This window comes from Notechis scutatus, chromosome 1 (assembly GCF_049901735.1).
Source record: "Notechis scutatus isolate UNSWTSFEM ecotype Mainland chromosome 1, rNotScu1.2, whole genome shotgun sequence".
NCBI lineage: Eukaryota > Metazoa > Chordata > Lepidosauria > Squamata > Elapidae > Notechis > Notechis scutatus.
The window spans coordinates 313,152,413-313,175,871 of record NC_142009.1 but is presented as its reverse complement, the minus strand read 5'-3'; the positions used below and the strand labels follow the sequence as shown (position 1 = coordinate 313,175,871).

Here is a 23,459-nt window from a genome sequence, read left to right as displayed (position 1 = left end):
GCCCACCGGTTGGCGACCACTGAACTAGGCATAAAAGACAATTACTTTGTTTTGATATATTGCCTTTCTTTATGTCCCCAAATCTATTAGGAACCCATGCTAATTGTCTGCAATTCTAGAAAAGGAAATTTAGACCTATATTTTAGGTACAGGTACAAATTAGAAAAACAGAAAGAAGATAAAATAGTTACTAGAAAGGCACAAGAGGAAGAAAAAAACACCTTACATTTAAAATTGTATTTCCCACACTATATTCTTTAAAAATATGGAATCTCAGAAAAAAGATCTTTATTATAAAATTAAAAATACTGATCTTATTAGTCTCATACCTAAACACAGGTGAGCACTATTTTGAAACTTTAGTTTCACGTTTTTCTTCACAAGTTTTCTTTCACTTAAACATTTCTTATTTAGTTCCTCAAAGTCATTTTTGCTGCAGAGCATACTGAATAAAACAACACCTTATGAAAAGCACTGTGAAGATTTTTGTAAAAGTAAACCTAATCAGGTTCCATCCAAAAAAATATGCATTTTCAAATAGCAAAGGGACACTTTATTCGTTGTCAGATGATTGAAATAATATTATGCTCTACATTTCCCTAGTTGGTGCTGGTATGCAAAATACTAAGTAAGTATAGTAAACTACTGATAACATTACCACCATTCATATATAGTTCTCCATATTACAATACAAAATATAGCACTGAATTCAAACAAATAAACAAATGTACTGAAAAATCAGCACTAACAGCAACCACAACAACTTACGGATTCCAGTGTTCTTTAGAAATCCTGTATAGACTGGAAAACATGATAGGAAGTATTACATTGGAATTCTCCTCTATCAAACTCATTATGTATTCATTATTCCAATAGTAAAGTGCTCTTTCAGCCACCTTGAAATAAAAAAGAGAGAATTATTTTCAAAACTGCTTATGTCAAATTACAAACAAAAGCAAGTAAAAAAACTTGCCCCTCAATTGACAAAAACAGGAATTTACTTATGTAGATTTTCTTAGTTGTCTCCCTCAGAAATCTGACAAAATTTTATCAACACAGGCAGAGATATTTGATACACATGCATGTGTGAGTGCATACTGGGCCATAATTGTATGGTCCTTCAGATTGTATTACAATACTACATCTACCATTTTGCCAGTGTTGACCCCACCCCTACAAATACTTCTGTGTTGGCAGGAGGAGAAAAGTAAAGCAACCTCCCGTCAAATTTACTAACTGGGAAGGGGATGTGAGGCAATGACAGAGTTCTCATAACCACAACTGAAATATCATAAGTTATTTCCTATTCCAGATTATTGACTTTTAAGAAACTATCGAACTACCCCTGAGATTGGTTGGACTGGTATATACCAGAGGAAAAATGGAATGTTCCACAGAACATCAAAACATTACATCCTCTAATTTTATATATCTCCAATTAAATGCTCTTAATTATTTCCTCTCTTTGGGAACCTGAAATATTAAATTACATCCGATAGAGTCTATTGACAGAAAGATGAGGGACAAAGAGTCCACTACACTTAGTAAATCATGCATCTTTCACAATCGTATATACATTTTCTACCTATCACTCTTCTCTATTCTATTAATTTTTCTATGTTTTCCATGCTAACTGAGCAATTAAAAACAAACTTTTTTATACCTATCTCCATTTATTTTTCAGTAATCTATAAGAATTTTATTAGAATGGATCCAATACTGTTTCTTTCATAACAATCTCCTACTAGAAAGAAAAGGTGTGAGTGGTAGATGAATATGTAGAACTTGCTTTTCACAAACTATGAAAGTTTTGCATGATAAAATCAAGAAACAAAAATCCTGAACCTATTCATCTAAAAGGAACAAATATTGCCAATTTCATTATATTTTCCCAGTGAATAAACATTATTTTCCTTTAAAAAATAATAGCAGTTATAATGCTAATATCAGCAATTATTATTAGTGTAATATCACACAAAGCCATTTATATCTATCTGACTGAAATTTGTCCAGTCATCTCCTCATATTTAATTTGTAATAACAGTAATCATATAAATGGGATTCTGAAGAAGAATTAGATCTAATGAGTATGTCAATTCCAATCAGACTCCATAGTGAATTTAAGCCATTTCCCAAACTCCAGTCTGAACCTAATCTTGCAGACATAACACATTTATAATAATTAGTCTCATCTAGTTGCAATACTGACCTGAAAATGAGGGCTAGAGACACATTTAGCTAATTGTTTAAATAAGGGTTCCTGAATTTTGACAAACTGTGAAGGTTCAATCACATCCAATATTTCTTCCAGCTCTCCAAGGAACATGACCTAAAATATTTTTTTAAAAAAATATTAAATATAAATATATTTTCCTTAGAACTTATCTATTAAATTTCCAAAGAAGCATCACTTCAACTGAATTTTATGAACAAAAGTAATGTTCATTTGCTAATACTAGCTGCAATTATTGGACTGTTTCTTAAGAAATACTGTAAGTGCATTTTTAATTCATATCATTTAAAGCTTGTTTCAACGTTGTTTACTGTTTTATATTTCAGATTGGCACCTAATATTAAAAATAAGAGTTTAAATATTATTTTTAAGAACATCCTTTTACATTTCCAGACAGCATTAAGAAAGTATTGCTTTATTCCTACCACAATATGGAGCCTAATAATATTGTTTATGTCAAAAATCTACACTGGAGTGAGGATGACAGCAAATGAAAAAACATTCATTATGACATTACAATACAAAATATACTCCTTAGGGATTAGTGGTCAGGAACTTGCATGCAAATAAATAAGGGGCAATGCAGATTTTGTTACTTTGACAAAAGTTCCATTTGCTATGGACAATCATGTCTTTAAGTTCCTCTTAGGAATTATATTCACTGTATTGAAATACAATTTATTTCTGTCCCAAGATTACCCTTTTTATTAGTAATCTATTTTAAATAAGAAAACAATCTAAGCTCATCAAATATACCTCTTTTTGACTGCAAGTTTTCGGCCAGAATTTCATTAAACCTCTAATGACCTAAATTAAAGCAGAAAAAGTAAACAGACCAATTAGAAATAATAATATACCAGTTCACAAAATTTTTATTCAATATTTTAAAATGTTCATCTGTGCATGTATTTCTTATATTTACAGGTTCTGTGAGTGAAGGGTCTTTCTCTAGAAACTGCACAATGCAATACGCCAGCTGCAGAAACAAAAGAAAACATGAACATTAAAATCTTTAATTAAAAGGAAAAGAAAAATAGTTGTTAAGTGACTAAACTTGATGCATAGTTTGAATCATAACTAGTAAGGATAGAATGTCCATTAGTATTTCTTGGTTCTTTCATTCTACTTTTTGCACCTATAGTCTGGGGATTCCTTTAAAACAGAACAAGGAGCAATGCATGAAGTGTAATATAAAAGGACAGCTTGGGGATTCCCATCTTCCTGCATTGCCTTGTCTGTCTGTAAGTGGGCTGTTTGGGATATAGGTCCTATTTCACTACAAGCCATACTCTTCTGCTGCTGCAAGCAAGAGTGCAACACATTTGTTCTAAATCACATTCCACAGTACAGGTTGTCCAGATAATACCAATCATGATGACTGATGTATAATTTAAATCAGGGGTGAGGAAAGATGGCCCTTTTATGACTTGTGGACTTCCAACTGCCAGAATTCCTGAGTCAGCCATCGTTCCCCACCTCTGATTTAAACAGTAATAAAAAGACATTTCTAGTAGTCCTTGACTTACCACCATGCATTTAGTGACCGCTTAAAGTTACAATGGCACTGAAAAAAGTGACTCATGCCCATGGCAACATGATCAAACTTCAAAATTCGGAGGCTTGACAAGTGGCATACATTTACAGAGGTTGCAGTGCCCCAGGGTCATGTGTTCATCTTTTGCAAACAAAGTCAATGGGGAAGCCAAATTCACTTAACAACTGTGTTGATAACAACTGCAGTGATTTAGTTGGCAAGAAAGGTAGTAAAATTAACTTGCTTAGCAATGAAATGTTGGGCTCAATTGTGGTCATAAGTCAAGCAGTACTTGTGTGCCAGTGTGCATCCATATAAATGTGAATTTAATAACATTTACAATTCATTACTAAACAATTTGTCTTTAAGATATTTTTCCTTTACATTTTTGGCTGCATTAAGCACCTTCTGAGAACTTGTGAGATGAGTTAGTGGCTTTGTAGAAAATAGATATATAAAAAGCTAGCAAGGCTACATCTGCAGGAACGTTAGACAAAAAGTTTACCAAACAATGCTTTTAATGATTGAGGAAAAGGTTAGACATGCAGTATGGTAACAATTATTATCAGTTTAAGAAAAGAAGACTATTATATAACATAAAGTACAGGAACCAATCAAAATTCATGCTGGATATTTTGCCCATCATAATCACATCTGACACAAGTAGTTAATTGTATAACATCAGAAACAAGCTTTTTTAGCAGTATCCAGTCTCCTCACTGGATAGAAGGGGTTGTTTTTAAAACATAAAGCATTCCTCTTATTTTCTATAATTCCATTTCAGATACAACTTTCAACTGACATGAAATTCACCAAGAAGTAAATTAAGAAAGGAAAAAAAATCATAAGTACCGATCGATTATTATGACTATTTGCTTTTCCCCAATCAAATATGGGGACATATAAAAACCTGAATTTCCTATTTTGAAAGAAAGACGGCAGCTACTAGCAAACAGACACAGATACAGATAGATAGCTGTTTGATCCAGAACCTATTTTATTTTTGGTGACAGAACCCATTCCATTTTTGTTGTCATCCAAATGTGCTAATTTGTAGGGGGAAGGGAGGGCTTCTGACTCCCCAAGATGTATAAAGATTCAAAGTCTTTCTTTTGTAGCCTCAGAGCATCTTTCAAACAAGCTGTTGAATATTAGTGGTATGATTACTGTAAATCGGTAACAGTTTTCCATGACTTTAAGGTAGAATAAATGCATCAGAAGAATAAAATGGTTTAACTCTTCAAAAATTAAGGGAACCTACCCAGCCCTGAATTTCAATCATATTGATGTGGCTTAAATCTACGCAATATCATTCATTGTAGCATAGTTACCAAAACATCATCCATCTTTCTGTTAGATGTAGCAATAGCAATAGCACTTAGTATTATATACCACTTTACAATTCTTTTTACAGCCTTCTCTGAGCAGTTTACAGAGTCAGCATATTGCCCCCAACAATGTGGGTCCTCATTTTACCCACCTTGGAAGGAGGGAAGGTTGAGTCAACCTTGAGCCTGATGAGATTCAATCTGCCAAATTGCAGGCAGCCGGCTGTCAGCAGAAGTAGCCTGCAATACTGCATTCTAACCACTGCGCCAACATACCTCTCAGTGCAACATTAAACAATGTTTTAAAAAGTCTTAGTAAAATCTAATCAGACCAAACTTTTTTTTCCTATAACTTTCTTAGCACTTATCAATGCAGGTGCAATCTCTGTCACAATTTGATCACTTTAGATGGCTCTGAACCACATCAATTTGTTTTCTATGAAATGGATATTGAGCACACAATACCAGGTAAAAAGATGAGCTGTAGGTTGAAGTAAACCTCATCTTTAGCTTTCTAAAAAATTTAGCTTCTGAGTTTAAATGCTATCAATTTACTCTGGTAATTTGGCATTTGCCATTTTTTAATACTTGCTTTATAGCTTTAAAGCACAGACTTTCAAAGACTTGGATGTGAAAAAAGATTCAGTTTTAAGATAAAGACACCTTCAAGTCAAGTTTGACTCCTACTGGCTCTACTAACCTATCCATGCTGCTTTCTTGGCAATAATAGTTAAGCAGTTTACCTCTTGCTTTGCCCAGGATGTCTTTTGACTTCCCAGTCTAGCCTATAATTTTAGTGTTTCCTCATGGCTTCTTATCCAAGAAGTAACCAGACTCAAAATCAAGACCTGACAATGTATGGCAGGTGGTTGCTACTGATATTCTGTATTAAGACATTTAAACTATTTTTATTGTAAAATATATTATTAAAATTTGTTGTTTCAATATTCTTCTTTTTCCTTCAGTTTTAAAGAAAAAATTACAAGTATTAAAAATAACATTTAAAAATGCTTGCTGTGACCTTGAAAGTTTAAGAACCACAGCTCTAGATTACATAGGGGGCATTTTTAAATATCAGATTAAGATGGAAGGCTGCATTTATCCTTTAAGTAATGTAATGGGAGGCTCACTCCAAACAGAAGTTGAAAACTGAATACAAAAATGATTGAAGCCAGGCTAAAACCTACATTTTAATTACTAAATATTAATTTCTTCTCATACATTTTAAAATATATAGACCCCCAGCTTTATTAGAAATAAAACATTAACAGCAATTGTTTGAGGGATTCTACTGAGATACTGAAGAATCTACAGATTGTACAATATAATGAAGTCAATAGTTTCAAATACCAAACATGACAAAGATCTTTATTTGAAAATTGGGAATGAGAGTTCCTAAATAAAGAGTGATAATAAAATGGACTTAGTTCCACTAACAACTCACATCTCAAATCAGTTTCATCTTCTGATCTACTATATAACTAGATTCCCAGAAAGCAGTGGTTTCTTTGATTTGGGCTTAGCAAATTGGGAAAATCCAGTTATTGTGACATGTTTTATAGCTTAAAGTACTAAAAGAATCCAGTCAAATGTGGCCTATTCAATAAACCTAGTTTACAACAGTGAATGGGTTAGAACAATTTGTGGACCAGCCTGTGCTTCTTTATGCATGGTAGTAAATATGTTTTAACTTAATAATATAGTACATTGTATATGGAACAGAATGTGACACAGTTCTTACAAAAATGTAATACATAACATAGTACTTAAATTTCTACCTGTGCATGGAACAGCGATAGACTTCTAACAGTATGTAGAGGGATCAATACTTTCACCAAAAACTGTTTATGCTCTGCTTTAAGAGGTAAAGCAAAGCCATTGATAATACTAGAAATAAGAAAAGGAGAAAAATTTTATTTATTTATTGTTATATGATCTATAATTTGCTTTTCCTCCAAACTTATTGAACTCCATCTTCATTTTATTCCCACCACAAAAACCCTGTGAAGTAGGTTGAATGCAACTGGTCTAAACCCAGTCACTGTGGACTTGAACCCAGATCTCCCTGGACCTTGTCCTATATTTTACTTATAATGTATTCAATGTACAATATACTGAAATCTGAAATGAGAAAAACTACTTCTGATCTGGCACAAGTGCTCTTTCTGCAGCTGTAAGCAACTCCTTAAAGAGACATATGTTTTCATGAAACTGCATAGAAGCTATGTAGGTTTGAGAAAACACTCTGAATTTAGAAAATGTGATGGATATGTTATCAAAATACTGCACATTCATAATCACTGATCACTTTTACACAGGATTAAACTCTGGAAAGCTCACCACATGTAAAGTAGTGCATATAATTCTACTTTGGTAATGATGATGACTGACTGATTTGTTGTTTTGACTGCTTTAATTCCTGAGACATTCTGTACTGTTAGCTTATGTACTTTGCCCATTTGCTAGAACAGATCAGTCTATAAATACTGATAAATAACTAAATAAGCATAGAGACTTTTCTCTTACTATTATGGTTCATCACACAATCAGCCAGAAGTTTAGATGGGATTTAGAATTTTTGTCCCTCTATTGATTCCTTCCCAAGGACCTTGAATTGGCAGGTGTGGATATTTGATGGTGTTAAAGGTACCATAAGCAGGATGTACACGTGTGCACAATTATTAGGAAAGAGAGTATTTTCACCTTATCATCATTTTTATGCATATATTCAACCTCCAAACTGTATTAAATTGAATGCTTAGTATCCACGCATATCAGGTGATGTGTATTTGTATAATGAGGGAGGGTATGGCTTAAGGAGATCAATACCCTATATTAATTATCTGCATAATTATTAGGCAGCTTCTTTGCCTCAGGCAAAATGGGCCAAAAAGAGATTTAACTGACTCTGAAAAGTCAAACATTGTAAAAAGTCTTTTAGAGGGATGCAGTACTCTTGAAATTGATAAAATATTGGGGCACGATCACAGAACCATCAAGCATTTTGTTGCAAATAGTCAACAGGGTCACAAGAGACGCGTTAAGAAAAGAAGACACACCTTAACTGCCAAAGATTTGAGAAGAATCAAACATGGAGCTACCAGGAACCCTTTATCCTCCAGTGCTGTCATATTCCAGAATTGCAACCTACCTGCAGTGCCCAGAAGTACAAGGTGTTCAATGCTCAGAGATATGGCCAAGGTAGGGAAGGCAGAAACCCGACCACCACTGAACAAGACACATAAGTTGAAATGGCAAGACTGAGCCAAGTAATATCTGAAGACAGCTTTTTCAAAGATTTTATGGACTGATGAGATGAGAGTGACTCTTGGAGGACCAGATGGATGGGCCCGTAGTTGGATCAGTAATGAGAAGATCTCCACTTCGACTCAGACACCAGTAAAGTGGAGGTGGGGTATTGGTATGGGCTGGTATTATTGAAGATGAACTAGTTGGACCTTTTTGGGTTGAAGAGCGATTCAACATCAACTCCCAAACCTACTGCCAATTTTTTAAAAGACACTTTCTTCAAGCAAAAAGTCTGCATCTTTCAAAAAGACCATGGTTTTTATGCAGGACAAGGCTCCATCGCATGCCTCAAAGTACTCCACTGCGTGGCTAGCTAGTAAAGGCTTTAAAGATGAATGAATAATGACATGGCTCCCTTCTTCACCTGACAACCCTACTGCCATGATGGCGAACCTATGGCATGCGTGCCGGGAGTGGCATGCAGAGCCATCTCTGTGGGCACTCGAGCCATCGCCCCAGCTCAGTTTCACTGCGCATGCGTGCATACCTCCTGCCAGCCAGCTAATTTTCAGGTATCTATTGCAGATGCCTGGGGGGCGGGGTGCATGCGGGAGACGTGTGTGCATGCACAGGGGCTGGGGAGCACATGCCAGGGGGCGGGGGTCACGCGTGCATTGCAAGTACAGGGGGCGTGCGTGCTCTCATGCGCATAAGCGCACACTTTCAGCACGCGACGAAAAAAAGGTTAGCCATCACTGCCCTATTGAGAACTTGTGGGCCCTTCTTAAACAGGAGATTTATAGTGAAGGAAACAGTAACCTTTCTGAACAGGGCTGTGGAAGCTGTGGTTGCTGCTATACAAAATGTTGATTGTCAACAGACCTAGGCTTATGACTGTTATTGAAAAGAAGGGTGGCTTTTTTTTTTTTTTGAAAACTGTCAGAAATGTTTGTACATTTTGAGTTGTTTATTATTCTCACTTTAACAGGTGCAAATAAACTAGTGAAATGGGCAAATTTTCATTTTGCATTTAGTTGCATAATAATTCTGCACACTAATAGCCACCCAATAATTTTGCATATATATTCTCTTAAGAAAGCTAATATATCATTTTTACTTTCTGAAATATTCAGGTTTGAGGATTATTAACATTTTGGTTTGACTGAAAGCACTGTAGTTGTTCAATAATAAAATTAATCCTCCAAAATACAACTTGCCTAATAATTATGCAGACAGTGTAAACTGTTCCAAGCAAATATGCCTTTTGCAATTGATTGATGCTGATTTCGTCAATGCAGATGTTGTTCAAGTGGTGCTTCAGTTGTTTTGGGATTGCACTCAAGGTGCCTAATACTATTAGTATCACCTTTGCTTTCATTTGCCATGGCCATTCTATTTCTATTTGCAGATCTCTGTATTTTGTGACTTTCTTCCGTTCTTTCTCTTCTATTGCTGCCTCCTGGGACTACCATGTCCAATATTCAGACTTTTTTGTCTTTCTTATTGACAATTGTTAAGTCTGGATACTGGATGTGGTAGTTCCAATAGTTAAGTAGCAGATCATTATTATCCATTATTTATATTCCACTTTTTCTTTGGGAATTCAAAAAGAGTACAATGGAAGTTATTTTAAAAAAAACTAATTTTATTAGTTTTTAGAAAGGCCCTGAAAACATATTTTGATGATGTTACCTAGTTTGGTAATGAAACATCTTCAAGAAAACAACCAAGCTCAGAGAGCATTAAGAACTCCATAGATTTTTGTAAAGGCTTTGACTGATTTTAATTATTTTACTTCTTTCATTTGTTTTAATTGCCATTTTAACTATTTTTAATGCATCAGTGTTGTTTTATATTTCTTGTAAAATACCAAGGGACTTTGGTACTAGACAGTATATCAAGTTAAATAAATTTAATTCAAATCAAATTAGGTTAAATCCTGGAAACAAGCTTTGGTCATTCATTTTCTTGTCGAATGAATGAATGAATGAATGAATGTCAGGATATAATGGAAATGTAATTGTGTGATCTGGCATCTAAATTTAATTTTTATATTACTTTTAATGAAGTAAGCATTTGCTAATGTATTAATAAATAAACATAGCTTTAATTTATAAACTCAGTATATTTACATATTATTATATTTACATCCTTAGTTATAAGAATGGGACTTCATTACCTTCCTAATATTTCCAGCAGTTCAGCCACACCATTGAAGTGTTCAGTTTCATAAACAAACCTGCAAAGCAAATTGCATACATTAAATGTTCATATTTATTCAGTGACACTATCATGCAAAACCCAAAAGTTTCTTGTGCCCCTATTTTCTTAAAACTTACCGTAAAAAAATATTATTAATCTGTTTTCTGATAAATGCTCTAAGACCAAGGAACTTGCCATAAATTCTGTGTAAGACTGTTTTTAAATAGTCCCGTTCCCGAGGATCTTCACTGTCAAATAGCTCCAAAAGCTAATAAAATAAAGAAAAACACAACAGATTATAGATGCTACTTGACTTTCCGCTTTTAATATCGCTGAAATGCTTTATTCTATCCAAATACCTGCACTTTTCTTTCTGTTTACTATGTTCCAAAATCACATCACATCATTATTTTTAATCTTTCTGCCTAATTCTTGCCATCTGTTTCTTTATTAGCAAGTGATAGCAGAAGAGAGTCAATGCAGTTTTCCTGCAGGTCTTAGGGTATATTCATATGAGGCAAGAAATATTTCAATTAGTGGATTCTGGCAAACTCTTGTATAAAATTCTTAGTGGTGGCATTTGCTATTTCTTGAACTTAGCCGTAATTCTCCAATATTAAACATTCATACAAAATATCCCCAGAACTGAATGAGCACAAGTAACTAAAAATTACTATTCATCTTGATTAACAAAGGCTAGTATATTTATTAATACAATAAGACTAAATAAAATAGAGCTCTGTACCTGTAATACAAATTTTTGATCTATATACTTTTTGGCAATGCTGGGCTGAAATTCTTGGCTTTCCAAAAATCGTATGAAAAATTCATATACAAGCTGCAAAAAATAACAACACAGGTTAGTCCAGATTAAATGCATTCTGTAATTGCACATATTGTTATTGCTTTGTAATTTTTGCTAAGAGAACGTAATTTAACATAAAGATATATTTTGATCATTTCAGCTGGCCATTTGCTGCCCCACCCATATACAAAAGCCCTAAATGTTCACCATGTACATAGTTTCTGTTGATGACACTTCTGTTCAATCCAATTTTTTAAAAAAAATATAAATCTAAACAGTGTCCTACTTCCATGTGTTCACATGAATCTTTGTGACTCAAATCTAGTGCTCATTAATTCCTATTTAACTATCATCAGAAGAACTCATGCTAAGAGGAGACACTCTCCACCTGTATACTTGTTCACTGAATTGTCAAATTACCCAGGAGTAATCAACAGCATATTCTGTCCTGTAGACTTTTGAAATCACATAAAACAAAACAATTACAACAATGAAGAGAATTAATTAAACTGTTTGGAGTCATATAATAGTAATCAGAAAATGTTCAAGAGTATTATACACCACAGCAAGAGAGATGTCTCGTTCCACCTGAAGATCACTTATATCTATATTTTCTTTCTTTAAAGTCTGAAGAATAAAAGAAATAGGACCATGCTATTTGAGTGGCCTGCCCTCCCTACTTACTTTGACCATTTCATTAGATCTGTCAGAGGAGGCATGCTCTGGGTGCCATCAGCTAAGGGCCAACATCTGGTGGGTCCCAGAAAATGTGCATTCTCTGCCCAGATGCCCACCTCAGAGACCATGATTCTTCCCCCAAAATTAGATATTTTTTTGATATTCTGGAAAGCCCTTAAGATCTGGTTAGGTTATCAGGCCTAGCGTTCCCAGGGTCCCGGAGACATGTTTAGATGGCTCAAATGCCAGCTATTTTTATTCTCTCTTTACTTAAAGAGGTTTGTAAAACCTCTGTTATTGTAATATTTACTGTAAACGTGGGGTTTTTTGTGTGTATCTATGGTTTTACTCATTTGTTGTGCACTATCCAGTGTTGCTTTTGGTTTGTTTCAAACATCCCATCGATGTTCCCCCAACCTCTGCAATAGTCTATCCCTCCCTATTATAGTTTTGAGAGCTATGAAAGCATGGCTTTTCAGCAGGCATTTGGGGCTGCTTGAAGACTGTGCTAAATACAATCACCTGTAAATGTGGCCATGATGCTTCAAGAGTGGGTTCATCTTCTTCTGGATCAAACTCATTGCTATCACTTGGAGGAAGTGTTCGGAATATATTGCAAGAAACCTTGAAATGGCAAAGAAGAATGTTCATATTTCTACTACAAAAATCAGCCAGTTACAAGAGATGAGATGCAGTGATTAAAATAGAATGCTTTTTCAATAATTTACAGATTATAATTCATTCTACAAAAGATTCTGGAAAATTATTCTTAGATAGTAACAATTTATATGACACTATATGATTAACAAGTGCATTAATGATTTTTGGCAGTTTTTTTACTCTTTAATAAAAGCAGATAACAGCTTCTGACAACACTAAAGAGGCTACATTTTTGCCACAAAGTAGTCCTCAACTTACGATCACAATTGAGCCCAAAATTTATGTTGCTAAGTGAGATATTTGTTAAGTGAGTTTTGTACTATTTTACGACTTTTCTTACCACATTTGTTAAGTGAATCACTACCATTGTTAAATTAGTAACACAGTTGTTAAGTGGAATCTGGTTTCCCAATTGAGTTTTCTTGTGAGAAGGTCACATGACACCAGGATGCTGCAACCATTATAAATGTGAGTCAGTTGTCAAGCATCCGAACACAAATCACAAGACCACGAGGATGCTGCAACAGTTGTAAATGTGAAAAATGGTCATAAATCACTTTTTTCAGGGCTGTTGAAACTTCAAATGGTCACTAAATGAACTGTTGTAAGTCAAGGACTACCTGTACTCTGAACTGATTAGCACCTTTAAGTTCCAGCCTGAAGGAGCTACACTATTGAACAGAATAGGAGAACCTTATGCTTGAATATTGTCTTCCTAAAACCATGGAATGTATTCTGTAGGAATTTGTACCACATATTCTTAATCCAATAAAGGAGAATATTTGTAGCTCAGGGTTGAAATAAGGGCCACCAAGGACCCCTAATTTGTAATCCAGGTCAAGTGAGAGTCCTCTTATGTCCACAATTGAGACCAGAATTTCCATTGTTAAGCAAGGCAGATGTTAAGTGAATCACACCTGATTTTACTATCTTTTTACCACAGATGTTCAGTGAATCAAAGCAGTTACGTGAATCACGAGGTTGTTAAGCAAATCTGGCTTCCCCCATTGACTTTGCTTATCAGAAGCTGGTTAGGAAGATTGTAAATAGCAATCACATGACCTGGGAAGCACCAACTATCATAAATGCATCCCAGTTGCCAGGATGCCCAGTGCCTATTTTGATCATGTGACCATGAAGATGCCACAAACATTGTAAGCATGAAGACTGGTTACTTTTTTCAGTCACTGTAACTTTGAATGATTATAAGTTGAGGACTACTGTATTGCATCCAAAACCCATTTCACTGATATTCAAGTTTCAGTAGGACAGGGTTTATCAGCCAGCATGACTGGCTGGGGAATTCTGGGAGTTGACATCCACACATCTTATTTGGGAAACATTGGACTAAGAAGCTTAAATAGCACAAAAATCGTACCATCATTTGAAATGAAACTCCCATCTCTCTGTCTCGCTCGCTCTCACATACATCTATAACTAATGCTATGAGTTTGAAAACAACATATTTTCATTTACATTTAATATATAAAAACTGAGGACTGGAATTCCTCATTGCTTGCTTTTGGCTCTCTTGTTTTTAGCTTTTAATTGCATCGTAAAAATGATATTACACAGGTTTCAAATTTTAATGCCATTTTATTCAATACACACACACACACACACACACACACACACCCTAATAACAGCATAAAAATAAATTATCCTCAATATGAACTTGAATCTCAACTGCAATCTTGAAGTTTTGCTGTTAAGGATTCAGTCTGTCATTGCCTTTTTCTAGGATCTTTTTTCCAATTTGCCAGTCTTGCCAATGACATTGGTATTCCCTGCTTAGTTTATCAAATTAGCCAATACTGAGTAAATGCTATCACTTCTTGAAGTACAGCATTAATATAGAGTATTTAAAAGTTTATTACTAATTTGAAGTAACGAATAGTAATTAACATACTTTTATATATGTAAATGAAAGAAATATAGCCGCAGGATTTAATAGGCATTCAGATTTTTATCAAACACAATAAACAGCAACCCCTTCCAATTAAAACACAGATACTGAGAAACAGTGACTAAGAATAAATTGTTCTGCATCTCCTCACCACAAGAGGGTGCATTCTAATATACTGCTAGTAAAAACAAGATTATTTTTACTCAGATCTTTAGAAGGTATCTCACACAGCATGTTGTTTTCAGAAGAAAGAAGCCTTATAATTAGTAATAAATACCATAATATATTTAATCTTTCTTTGGACATTTCTGTTAACAGAATCTATGTCCTGTTTTCTATAAATTAAGACCCATCTCACAGGATCAATGTCAGCTATTCATACTAGGAACATTGGGAGAAATGAAGAAGGATTTCCTACAAAGACTGTTTCCAACAGTTTTATGTTCCAATGGACATAGTATTTGTCATTTATCCCTACAAATATAACTTAATAAGAGCTGCGGTGGTGCAGTGGTTAGAATGCAGTACTGCAGGCTACTTCTACTGCCTGCAATTTGGCAGATTGAATCTCACCAGGCTCAAGGTTGACTTAGCGTTCCATCCTTCTGAGGTCAGGTAAAATGAGGAGCCAGATTGTTAGGGGCAATAGGCTGACTCTGTAGACCGCTTAGAGAGGGCTGTAAAAAAACACTGTGAAGTGGTATATAAGTCTAAGTGGTATTGCTATTAATGCTGGCCCTTATCATAGTAATCAAGACAACTCTAATTTGTAAAAACATATTAAAAATTAAGAAAACTATTGAAGCTGAGAAAAATGACACTGATAGTCACTTGAAACAATAATGGTTAAATATTCTGCAAACCAGAACAAATTATCCTTTGTGTTATAGAAAGGGTTACACTTTCTACAGAAGTCAAATACAATAAACAGCAACCACTTCCAATTAAGTGGTTAATTGTGTTATAGAAAGGGTTACACTTTCTATAGAAATCAAATACAATAGAAACCACTTACAATTCTAATCTGAATTGTATGTCTTTAAATTTCCCTCCCCTCCTCCAAAGAAAGAATAAACAATGAGGCATGATTCTGAGGAATGGAAATAACCTCTATTTTAAACTATCAGAAAAGCAATTTTAGATATATGATGCATGAAAAAAGGAGGGAAATGGGCATTGGTATATTTACCTGAGAGGCCTTTTCTATACACGCTCTGCAAGAGAGTCCAGGATAGGATAGGGTTAGACTCCTCCTCCTATGTCATCGAGCTGAGTCTGCCAAAGTTATAAAAGCCAGCCCCTGCTGCTGGCCCCCAGTTTTTCAGCGAAGAAACTTGACAGACTTGGCGTGTCTCTAAAAATAAAACAGTGAGAGGATCCCTCCCCAACCATGACCAGACGAATACAGGGTGGGGCTGGACTCTCTCACAGTATGTATAGAAAGGACGTCTCAGGTAAATATACCAATGCCGATTCTCCTTCATGCTGCTACGGGAGTCCAGGATAGGGACATACCAAAGCCTGAATGTCCAAGGAAGGTTCTATGTCTGGTCTGCTCAGTCCGACACTGGAAGAACCTTCTGAAGCACTCTCCTGCCAAATGCTGCTTCTGCAGAGGCTAAGAAGTCCAGTCGATAGTGCCGAATAAATGGAGAAGGCAATGCCCAGGTAGCTGCCCTGCAGATCTCCTCAATGGACACCTGAGTAGCCCAGGCTGCCGACATGGCTGTACTCTTAGTAGAGTGAGCTGTAAGCTTCTTGGGTACCAGGAGAGATAAAGTCTCGTATGCAGTGGAAATACAAGCCCCGATCCATCTGCCCATCATGGATGGGGAAGCCTTGCTCCCTAAGGAAGCTGGTGGAAGGACACAAACATCGCTTCCATCTTGCAAAAGGTTGCAGTTCATTTTACATATATACAGAGAGCTCCCCACACATCCAGTATATGCCACTTGTGTTCCAACTCATGTTGAGGCTTAGGGAAGAAGTCCAGTAGGACTAGTTCTTGTGCCCTGTGGAACCAAGAATTAATCTTTGGAACAAAATAGCACTACTCTGTTCTCATGAAAAATGCACAAGTCCTGCCACACTGAGAGAGCTGCCAACTCCAGCACCCTTCTGGCCAATGTGATAGCCACCAGGAAGGACACTTTGAGGGTCAAGAAATGGAGACCTATCGACCTTAAAGGTTTGAACGGGGGTCCCGTCAGGGCCTGGAGTACTTTTGGGAGATCTCAAGTGGGATATCTATGAACTACCAGGGGATGCAGGTTTGAGGTTCCCCTAAAAAAACTACATATTGATGGGTGCTGAGATAGAGAGTTATAATTATCCATGACAATATTGAGGACAAGGCCGCAACCTGTCTGCAGAAAGTGTTTGGCAAGAGCCCTTTATCTAGACCTTCCTGTAGGAACACCAGCACATCTGAGACTGTGGCTGATGAAGGGTTAGGATAGCCCTAGAGCACCAACAGCAAAAGGCTCTCCAGGTGGCATCATAGATGCGATTGGTTGATGGTTTATGTGATGCCTGGATGGTTTTTATCACCTTATCGGGTAAGTTAGTCTTTTTCAGAGATTTCTACTCAAGTACCATATGGCCACTGGAACCGCTGGGGTTCCAGGTGGAGTAAGGCCCCTTGGTTGAGGGAAATCCTGCTGGGTGGGATTCTCCATGGTCGAGCGATCAACAAGTTTACCAGGTCGGCTAACCAGGGCTGCCTGGAACAATGAGGCGCCAGAAGAACCAGATCCACCTTTTCCTCCAACATCTTCCGAAGAACAGCCGGAATGATCGGAAGAGGGGGGAAGGCATAGAGGGGACCTGGAGGCCATCTGCTCCAAAGTGCATTGGTCCCCTCCGCTTCCTGGGTAGGAAACCTGGTGAAGAATCTGTCTACTTGCACATTCTGGGGAGCGGTGAATACTACTGGGGAACCAAACCTGTTGGATAAGGATGAAGGCACCACTCGACCTTGGCATGACTCAGCCAGTCAGCTTGGATGTTGTCGACCGAGATGTGTTCAGCCCTGAGAGACAGAAGATGTCTCTCTGCCCACCACCTCAGACGTTCGGCGTCCTGCAGGATTTTGACCAGGTCCTGTCTGTTGACATGGGCCTTGGCGGCCATGTTGTCTATCATGATCAACATGTGAGACCCTATCACCTTGTCCTGAAATGTCTCAAAGTCAGGAAGATAGCCCTGAGTTCGAGCCAATTAATGGGGTGACACCTGTCTGTCTGGGACCAGCGACCCTGAGCTATCTCGCTTTGCAGATGCGCCCCCAGCCATAAAGACTGGCATCTGTCGTGATCATGAGCCTGTCTGGCTGCTTGAAAAAAATGGCCTTTCCTGATGGCCTGGAACTGCCACCACGGGAAAGAACGCAGGACTGGTGGAAGAACTCAGACTCTGATGGATGGGTGGCTGGTTCCCGCCCGTTAAAAGGAACAGCAGGAACCATTGCAGATTTCAGGCATGGAGTCAGGCCCATGGCACGATGCCTATACAGGAAATCATTTTTCCTAGGAGCTGGGACAGTAAAGACAGAGGAACTGTGTGCTGCTGTCCAATCCAATTTATCAAGTCGTTCAGACTGTTGATGATCCGGGGAAAGGAAAACCTTGCAGACGGTCATGTCGATGATTGCCCCTAGGTGTAGGAGATGGGTGGTTGATAGAAGATGACTCTTGTTGAAGTTTATGGAGAAACCGTGTTCCTGCAGGATCCTCATCATGGTCTGAAGGTCACTGATGGCAGAGCGGGTTAATGATGACTGAATCAGGATATTGTCCAGGTAGCATTTGACCCTCACAGGTAGGGCGTGCCAATGCTGCCATAACCTTGGTAAAGACCATGGGGGCCGATGAGAGGCCAAACGGAAGGGCTTGGTACTGGTAGTACTTGTTGTATAGCAAAAGCGAAGGAACTGGCGATGAAGGGTCCAGATCAGGATATAGAGGTATGCCAGTGGCCTATAGTTGAATAGGAGACTTTAGTGCCCATTGAAGATGGCTGAAACGAGACAAACAGGGCCTCGGTTTTACAATACATTAGCATACATTTGATGTACCTGCGAAGAGCCCTCCGAACATCCAATTTGTGCCATCTGTGCTCTCTGTCATGTGAAGGAGCAGGGCAAAAGTCGGGAAGAGCAACTTCCTGAGCCCTGTGGAAATGAGAATTTACCTTTGGGATGAAGGAGGGGTTGAGGCACAGGACAACCCTGTTGTCATGGAATGTGCAGAGGTCTTCCCTGATGGAAAGAGCTGCCAAATCTGATATGTGCCGGACCAATGTGATGGCCACTAAGAAGGCGACTTTGAGCATTAAGAACTGCAGCCTTACAGATTGAAGAGGTTCAAACGGGACCTGAGTATGGGCTTGTAATATTGTTGAAAGGTTCCAAGAAGGATATCTGTGGACTGTTGGAGGTTTAAGACAGATAGCTCCTTTGAGGAAGGAGCAGACGACCAGATGATGAGCTAACGAATTCCTCTTCCCATAGTGCAACACAGTGGATAGGGCTGCTACCTGCCTGCGTAGCATACTAGGAGAAAACCCTTTGTCGAGTCCTGGTTTGTAGAAAGTCCAGGATCTGTGGCACTGAGGCCACAGTCGGGTCTGTGCCCTTCTTGGTGCACCATTGATGGAATGCTTTCCCGGTAGTGTCATATATTCTGTTTGTAGAAGGCCTCCTGGAGGCTTGTATTGTTTTGGTGACATTTCTGGAAAAGTTATCCCTCCTCAGGATCCTCCTCTCAAGTGCCAGGCGGTCAATTATAGCCACTGAGGCTCCAGGTGTTCCAAGACCCCCTAGTTGAAAGATATCCTGCCCTGAGGGATCCTCCAAGGGCGGAACACTGACAGGCTCACTAGATCCGCATACCACGACCGCCAGTGAGGAGCGATGAGGATGATTTCTGCCTGTTCTAGAAGTACTTTCCTTATCACCCCTGGTATGAGGGGAAGAGGAGGGAAGGCATAAAGGAGACTCTTGGGCCAGCGGCTGCAAAGGGTGTTTACCCCTTCTGAGCCTGGCGACGGGGATCTGGAGTAAAATCTGGGAAGTTGGGTATTCGTTGGAGTTGCAAAGAGGTTGTGTACTGGCCTCCCGAATCTCTGAGCTATGTCCTGGAACAGATCTGGATGGAGACGCCACTCGGAGTTGTCCACCCTGGTCCTGCTTAGGTAATCTGCCTGGACATTTGCTATCCTCGATATGTGCTTTGCCTTGATTGACAATAGGTAAGCCTCCGCCCAGGTTCCCAGTTGCTGTGTTTCGGACATGAGGGATCTGGAATGGGTCCCTTCCTGGCGATTGATGTGTGCTTTGGCCGCCACGCTGTCCATTAGGATCAGTACGTGTTGGCAGGTCACTGTGCTTTGGAAATTTTTGAGAGCTAAGTGAATGGCTCTCAGTTCTAACCAGTTTATGTTTTGTTAAAGGTCCGCTGTGGACCATTGACTCTGCGCAAGCTGGGATTGTAGAAGGGCCCCCCATCCCAACAGACTCTCATCTGAAGTGACTGTGATGCTATTGGGTTCTTTGAATAGGGACCCCTTGGTGATTGCTGGGGAAACCCACCACCTGAGGGATCTGAGGACATCCAACTGGAGTCGGACCCTGATGTTGGAAGTGCTGGTGCTTGCCCTCTGAAACAGTAGGAGGAACCACTGGAGAGGCCTGCCGTGCAATCAGGCCCATGGTACTATGGCTATGCACAAGATTAATTTTCCCAGAAGCTGGGAAAGCACCACCAAGGGAGCTACTTGCTCCACTCGACCTGTGCCATCAAGAACTTGATGCCGTCCTGGCGCTCCTGGGATAAATATACTTCGCATAGATTTGTGTCTATCACCGCGCCCAGAAGAAGGAGGCGGGTGGAAGGTATCAACTGGCTTTTCTGGAAATTGATTGAAAATCCATCTTGTCTAAGTCAGGTCTGATTTGAGTTGTTGGTTGGAGCTGGACTGGATTAGGATGTCGTCCAGATAGCACTGGACACGGACTGAAATTGTTCTGAGGTGCACGGCCAGTGCTGCCAGCACTTTTGTGAAGGTCCTGGGGGCCTAGGATAGTCCGAATGGCAGGGCCTTGTATTGATAATGACCCCCCGTATAATAGAATCTGAGAAACCTCCGATAGGAGGGGTAGATAGGGATGTGGAGGTAGGCCTCTGTCAGATCGATAGACATTAGATCGCCCCCACCTTATGTTCTCCAAAATGGACTGCAGAGATTGCATTTTGAATCTCTTGTAATCTAAATGAGCATTGAGCTTTTTGAGATCCAGGATCATTCTCCACCCCCCCACCCCCCCGAGGACTTGGGAACTACAAATAGAATGGAGTAAAACCTGTGCCCCCTCTGGTCCTCTGGTCCCGGCTCGATGGCCTGGTTGTCCAGCAAATGCTGGACCGCCGTGTCCATGAGCTTTCTCCTTACGTGGTTCTTGGAGGCTGGGCAATGGGTAAAGGTCCTTGGAGGAGTGGACAGAAAATCCAGGGTGAGACCGAATCGCACTGTTTTCAGGACCTAGGAATCAGATGTGATGGTCTCCCATCGGTCTGCAAATAGGGCCAGACAGTCGCGGATGGGAAGAAGGGTCTGGCAGTCATTTGGATCAATGGTAGGAACAATCTCCTGTGCCACGAAAGGGCCATTTAGATTGAAACTGTTGTTTCTATTTCAAAATCCTGATCTATCTGAGGGTCAATCTGATCTGGGCTGGTAGGACCTTTGGAATTGCGAGAATTCCTGGCCTGAGTCTGAGGAATGAAATGGCTGTCTACAGGTGTAGGGAGAAGCCCTCCTATCAGCCTCCCTGGTAAGAGAGGAGAACACTTTACTCTTGCCTTTATTCTTGACTATGAAGGGGTTTAAGGCCTCTCCAAATAGGGAAGAACCCGTGTAGAGGGCAGAGGCCACTTTCCATTTGGTTCTAGCATCTGCTTGCCACTGTCGTAGCCAGAGCAGACGACAAGAAGTGATGTTGGAGGCCAGGGCCCTGGAGGAGAATTGGGCTGCATGCAGGGAGGAGTCGGCCGCATATTCAGTGGCTGCCATCAGTTTGTTGATGTCCTGATGCATTCTGATTTCCTCAGGGGGAATCCTAGCCTGTAATTGGCAAAGCCAGAGAAGGGATGTCCTAGTGAAAAAGGACGTGGCTGCAGCTGCTTTAACCACCCATGAGTTGGCCTGGTGTTCCGCCTTTTTGTCCTGTCTTAAGGGCCTCTGCTATGTCACCTGATATTGCAGAGGGAGAGACCAAAGACGCCAAAGGTTCATCCAAAGGGGAAAGTTGAAGTGACTTGGAGAGGAGAGGAGCTATATTGGAAAAAAAATTTATCATTGCCCCCTGGAGTGGGGAAGGATCCAGGCTGTGCCCATTGTCTCTGAACTATGTCTAAAAATAACTTGGAACAAGGAATCTCCTGTTGGAGAATTGTAGGTTCAGAAAAAACCTTGCTGTTGGGTCCCTGAGTATCAGGTGAAGCAGTTGGTATAGTGGGCGGAGGATCAATTTGGACAGTGGTCCTAGTCTTGTGGAGGAGGGATTTTAATAGTCCCGGGCTAAACAGACCTGAGAACGGGGTGGATCAGGTGATAGGTCCTCATCTGATGAGAACCCCTGCTCCCCTTGAATTTCCTCCTCCCTCCCAGGTGCTCTGCTTCTGATGGAGTGGGCTGTAGAAGCCTCTTTCTGGTGCCTGGAAAAATCCATGGAGGCCTGGTATTACACTGGCTGCAATGGCTGAAGATCAGATCTTGGGGAAGAACACTGGCTCCTCCCCCTCAGGGAGGAGGCTACCCCATAAGAAATGGCCTGAGCAATAAGGGCCTTAAGATCCTCTGATAATTCAGGGCCATCCTATCTGCTGAGCACATCCCTGCTGCAGTTGGAGTAAAAGTAGCCTCGGGTGTTCCAGTCCTGTCTCTGACCTGCAAATCTGCAGGACGAGGAAGCATGCAATCAAAAGGAAATCTCTGAGTTTGGATTTCCTCAACAGAAGGGATAAATTCCTGCTCCCTATCTCCCTCTGGTGACCAAGCCACTAGAACTGCAGGCAACTCCTGTGCTAAAGGCTGCTGGGGGAGGGGGCTAACAGGCCCCTGGGGGGAGGGCGTATACCTCTCCTGGTCAGCTTGTTTCTGAGCTCTGGAGAACTGCTTTTCCTGTGCTCTTTGCCTCCTTTCTTCTGCTCTTGTGGGCTTTCTGGAATAAAGAGCCTTCGCCTTTATCTTCTTAGCAGCGTCCTTACTTGCAGATCTGCCCTTCCTGGGACTCTGCTTGGATTGCACTCATGGGCTCCCTGCTGCCTTGGTCAGCCATGCTGCTAATGTCCAGGTTGCAGAGAGGAGAGCTCTCTCAATTCTCCAATCCTGCTGCTCCAAGGGGAATTCCAGGCCTGGAAACATTCCCTAGGCTGTGGCAGTGGTGGCCCTACTAGTCTCCTGGATAGCCTGTACAACTCACCATGAGGCCAAAATGGTAGCCGCCTGCCCCAAAAATCTAGCTGAGACCTTGAAAATGAAAGCGGCTGCTCTGGAGATACCTGGGTAAGCCTGGGAGCTCCACGACGTGCTGGGGGCAATAGCAGCTTCAGCACATACCCCCAGGGGTGGGGGACCGTTTTAGGGCTCCCCCTTGACTGCCTGGGCTGTTAGTCCTTCAATTGGTAAGTCAGAGGGACTGCGAAAAACGGAGCAGGCAGAAGTTCCAATTGCTGCCTGTTTACGATGATTTGGATACTTTGAGGGAGTTTTTGCAAACCTTTGGGAGAATCCACACTTTAAACTGCTGCTTTTTGCAGAAATTGTTGGAGCCAACCTTTGCCACGTCTCTATAGGGCCAAGAC

The 23,459-nt window shown here is 39.8% G+C and overlaps 1 protein-coding gene across 8 annotated transcripts in view; it reads right to left on the bottom strand.

Moving 5' to 3' along the window:
• PPP2R5E (protein phosphatase 2 regulatory subunit B'epsilon) overlaps positions 1-23,459 on the bottom strand; it is a 75,147-nt gene that overhangs the window by 5,750 nt on the left and 45,938 nt on the right. For all 8 annotated transcript variants that reach the window (XM_026670155.2, XM_026670153.2, XM_087952308.1 and 5 more), the window contains 9 exons: positions 12,552-12,653; positions 11,292-11,384; positions 10,684-10,814; positions 10,524-10,583; positions 6,874-6,982; positions 3,156-3,209; positions 2,990-3,040; positions 2,210-2,329; positions 769-896 (listed from right to left, as the gene is read on the bottom strand). In XM_026670155.2, the coding sequence (XP_026525940.1) occupies positions 769-896; positions 2,210-2,329; positions 2,990-3,040; positions 3,156-3,209; positions 6,874-6,982; positions 10,524-10,583; positions 10,684-10,814; positions 11,292-11,384; positions 12,552-12,653 (848 nt within the window). The remainder of the gene's footprint in view (positions 1-768; positions 897-2,209; positions 2,330-2,989; positions 3,041-3,155; positions 3,210-6,873; positions 6,983-10,523; positions 10,584-10,683; positions 10,815-11,291; positions 11,385-12,551; positions 12,654-23,459) is intronic.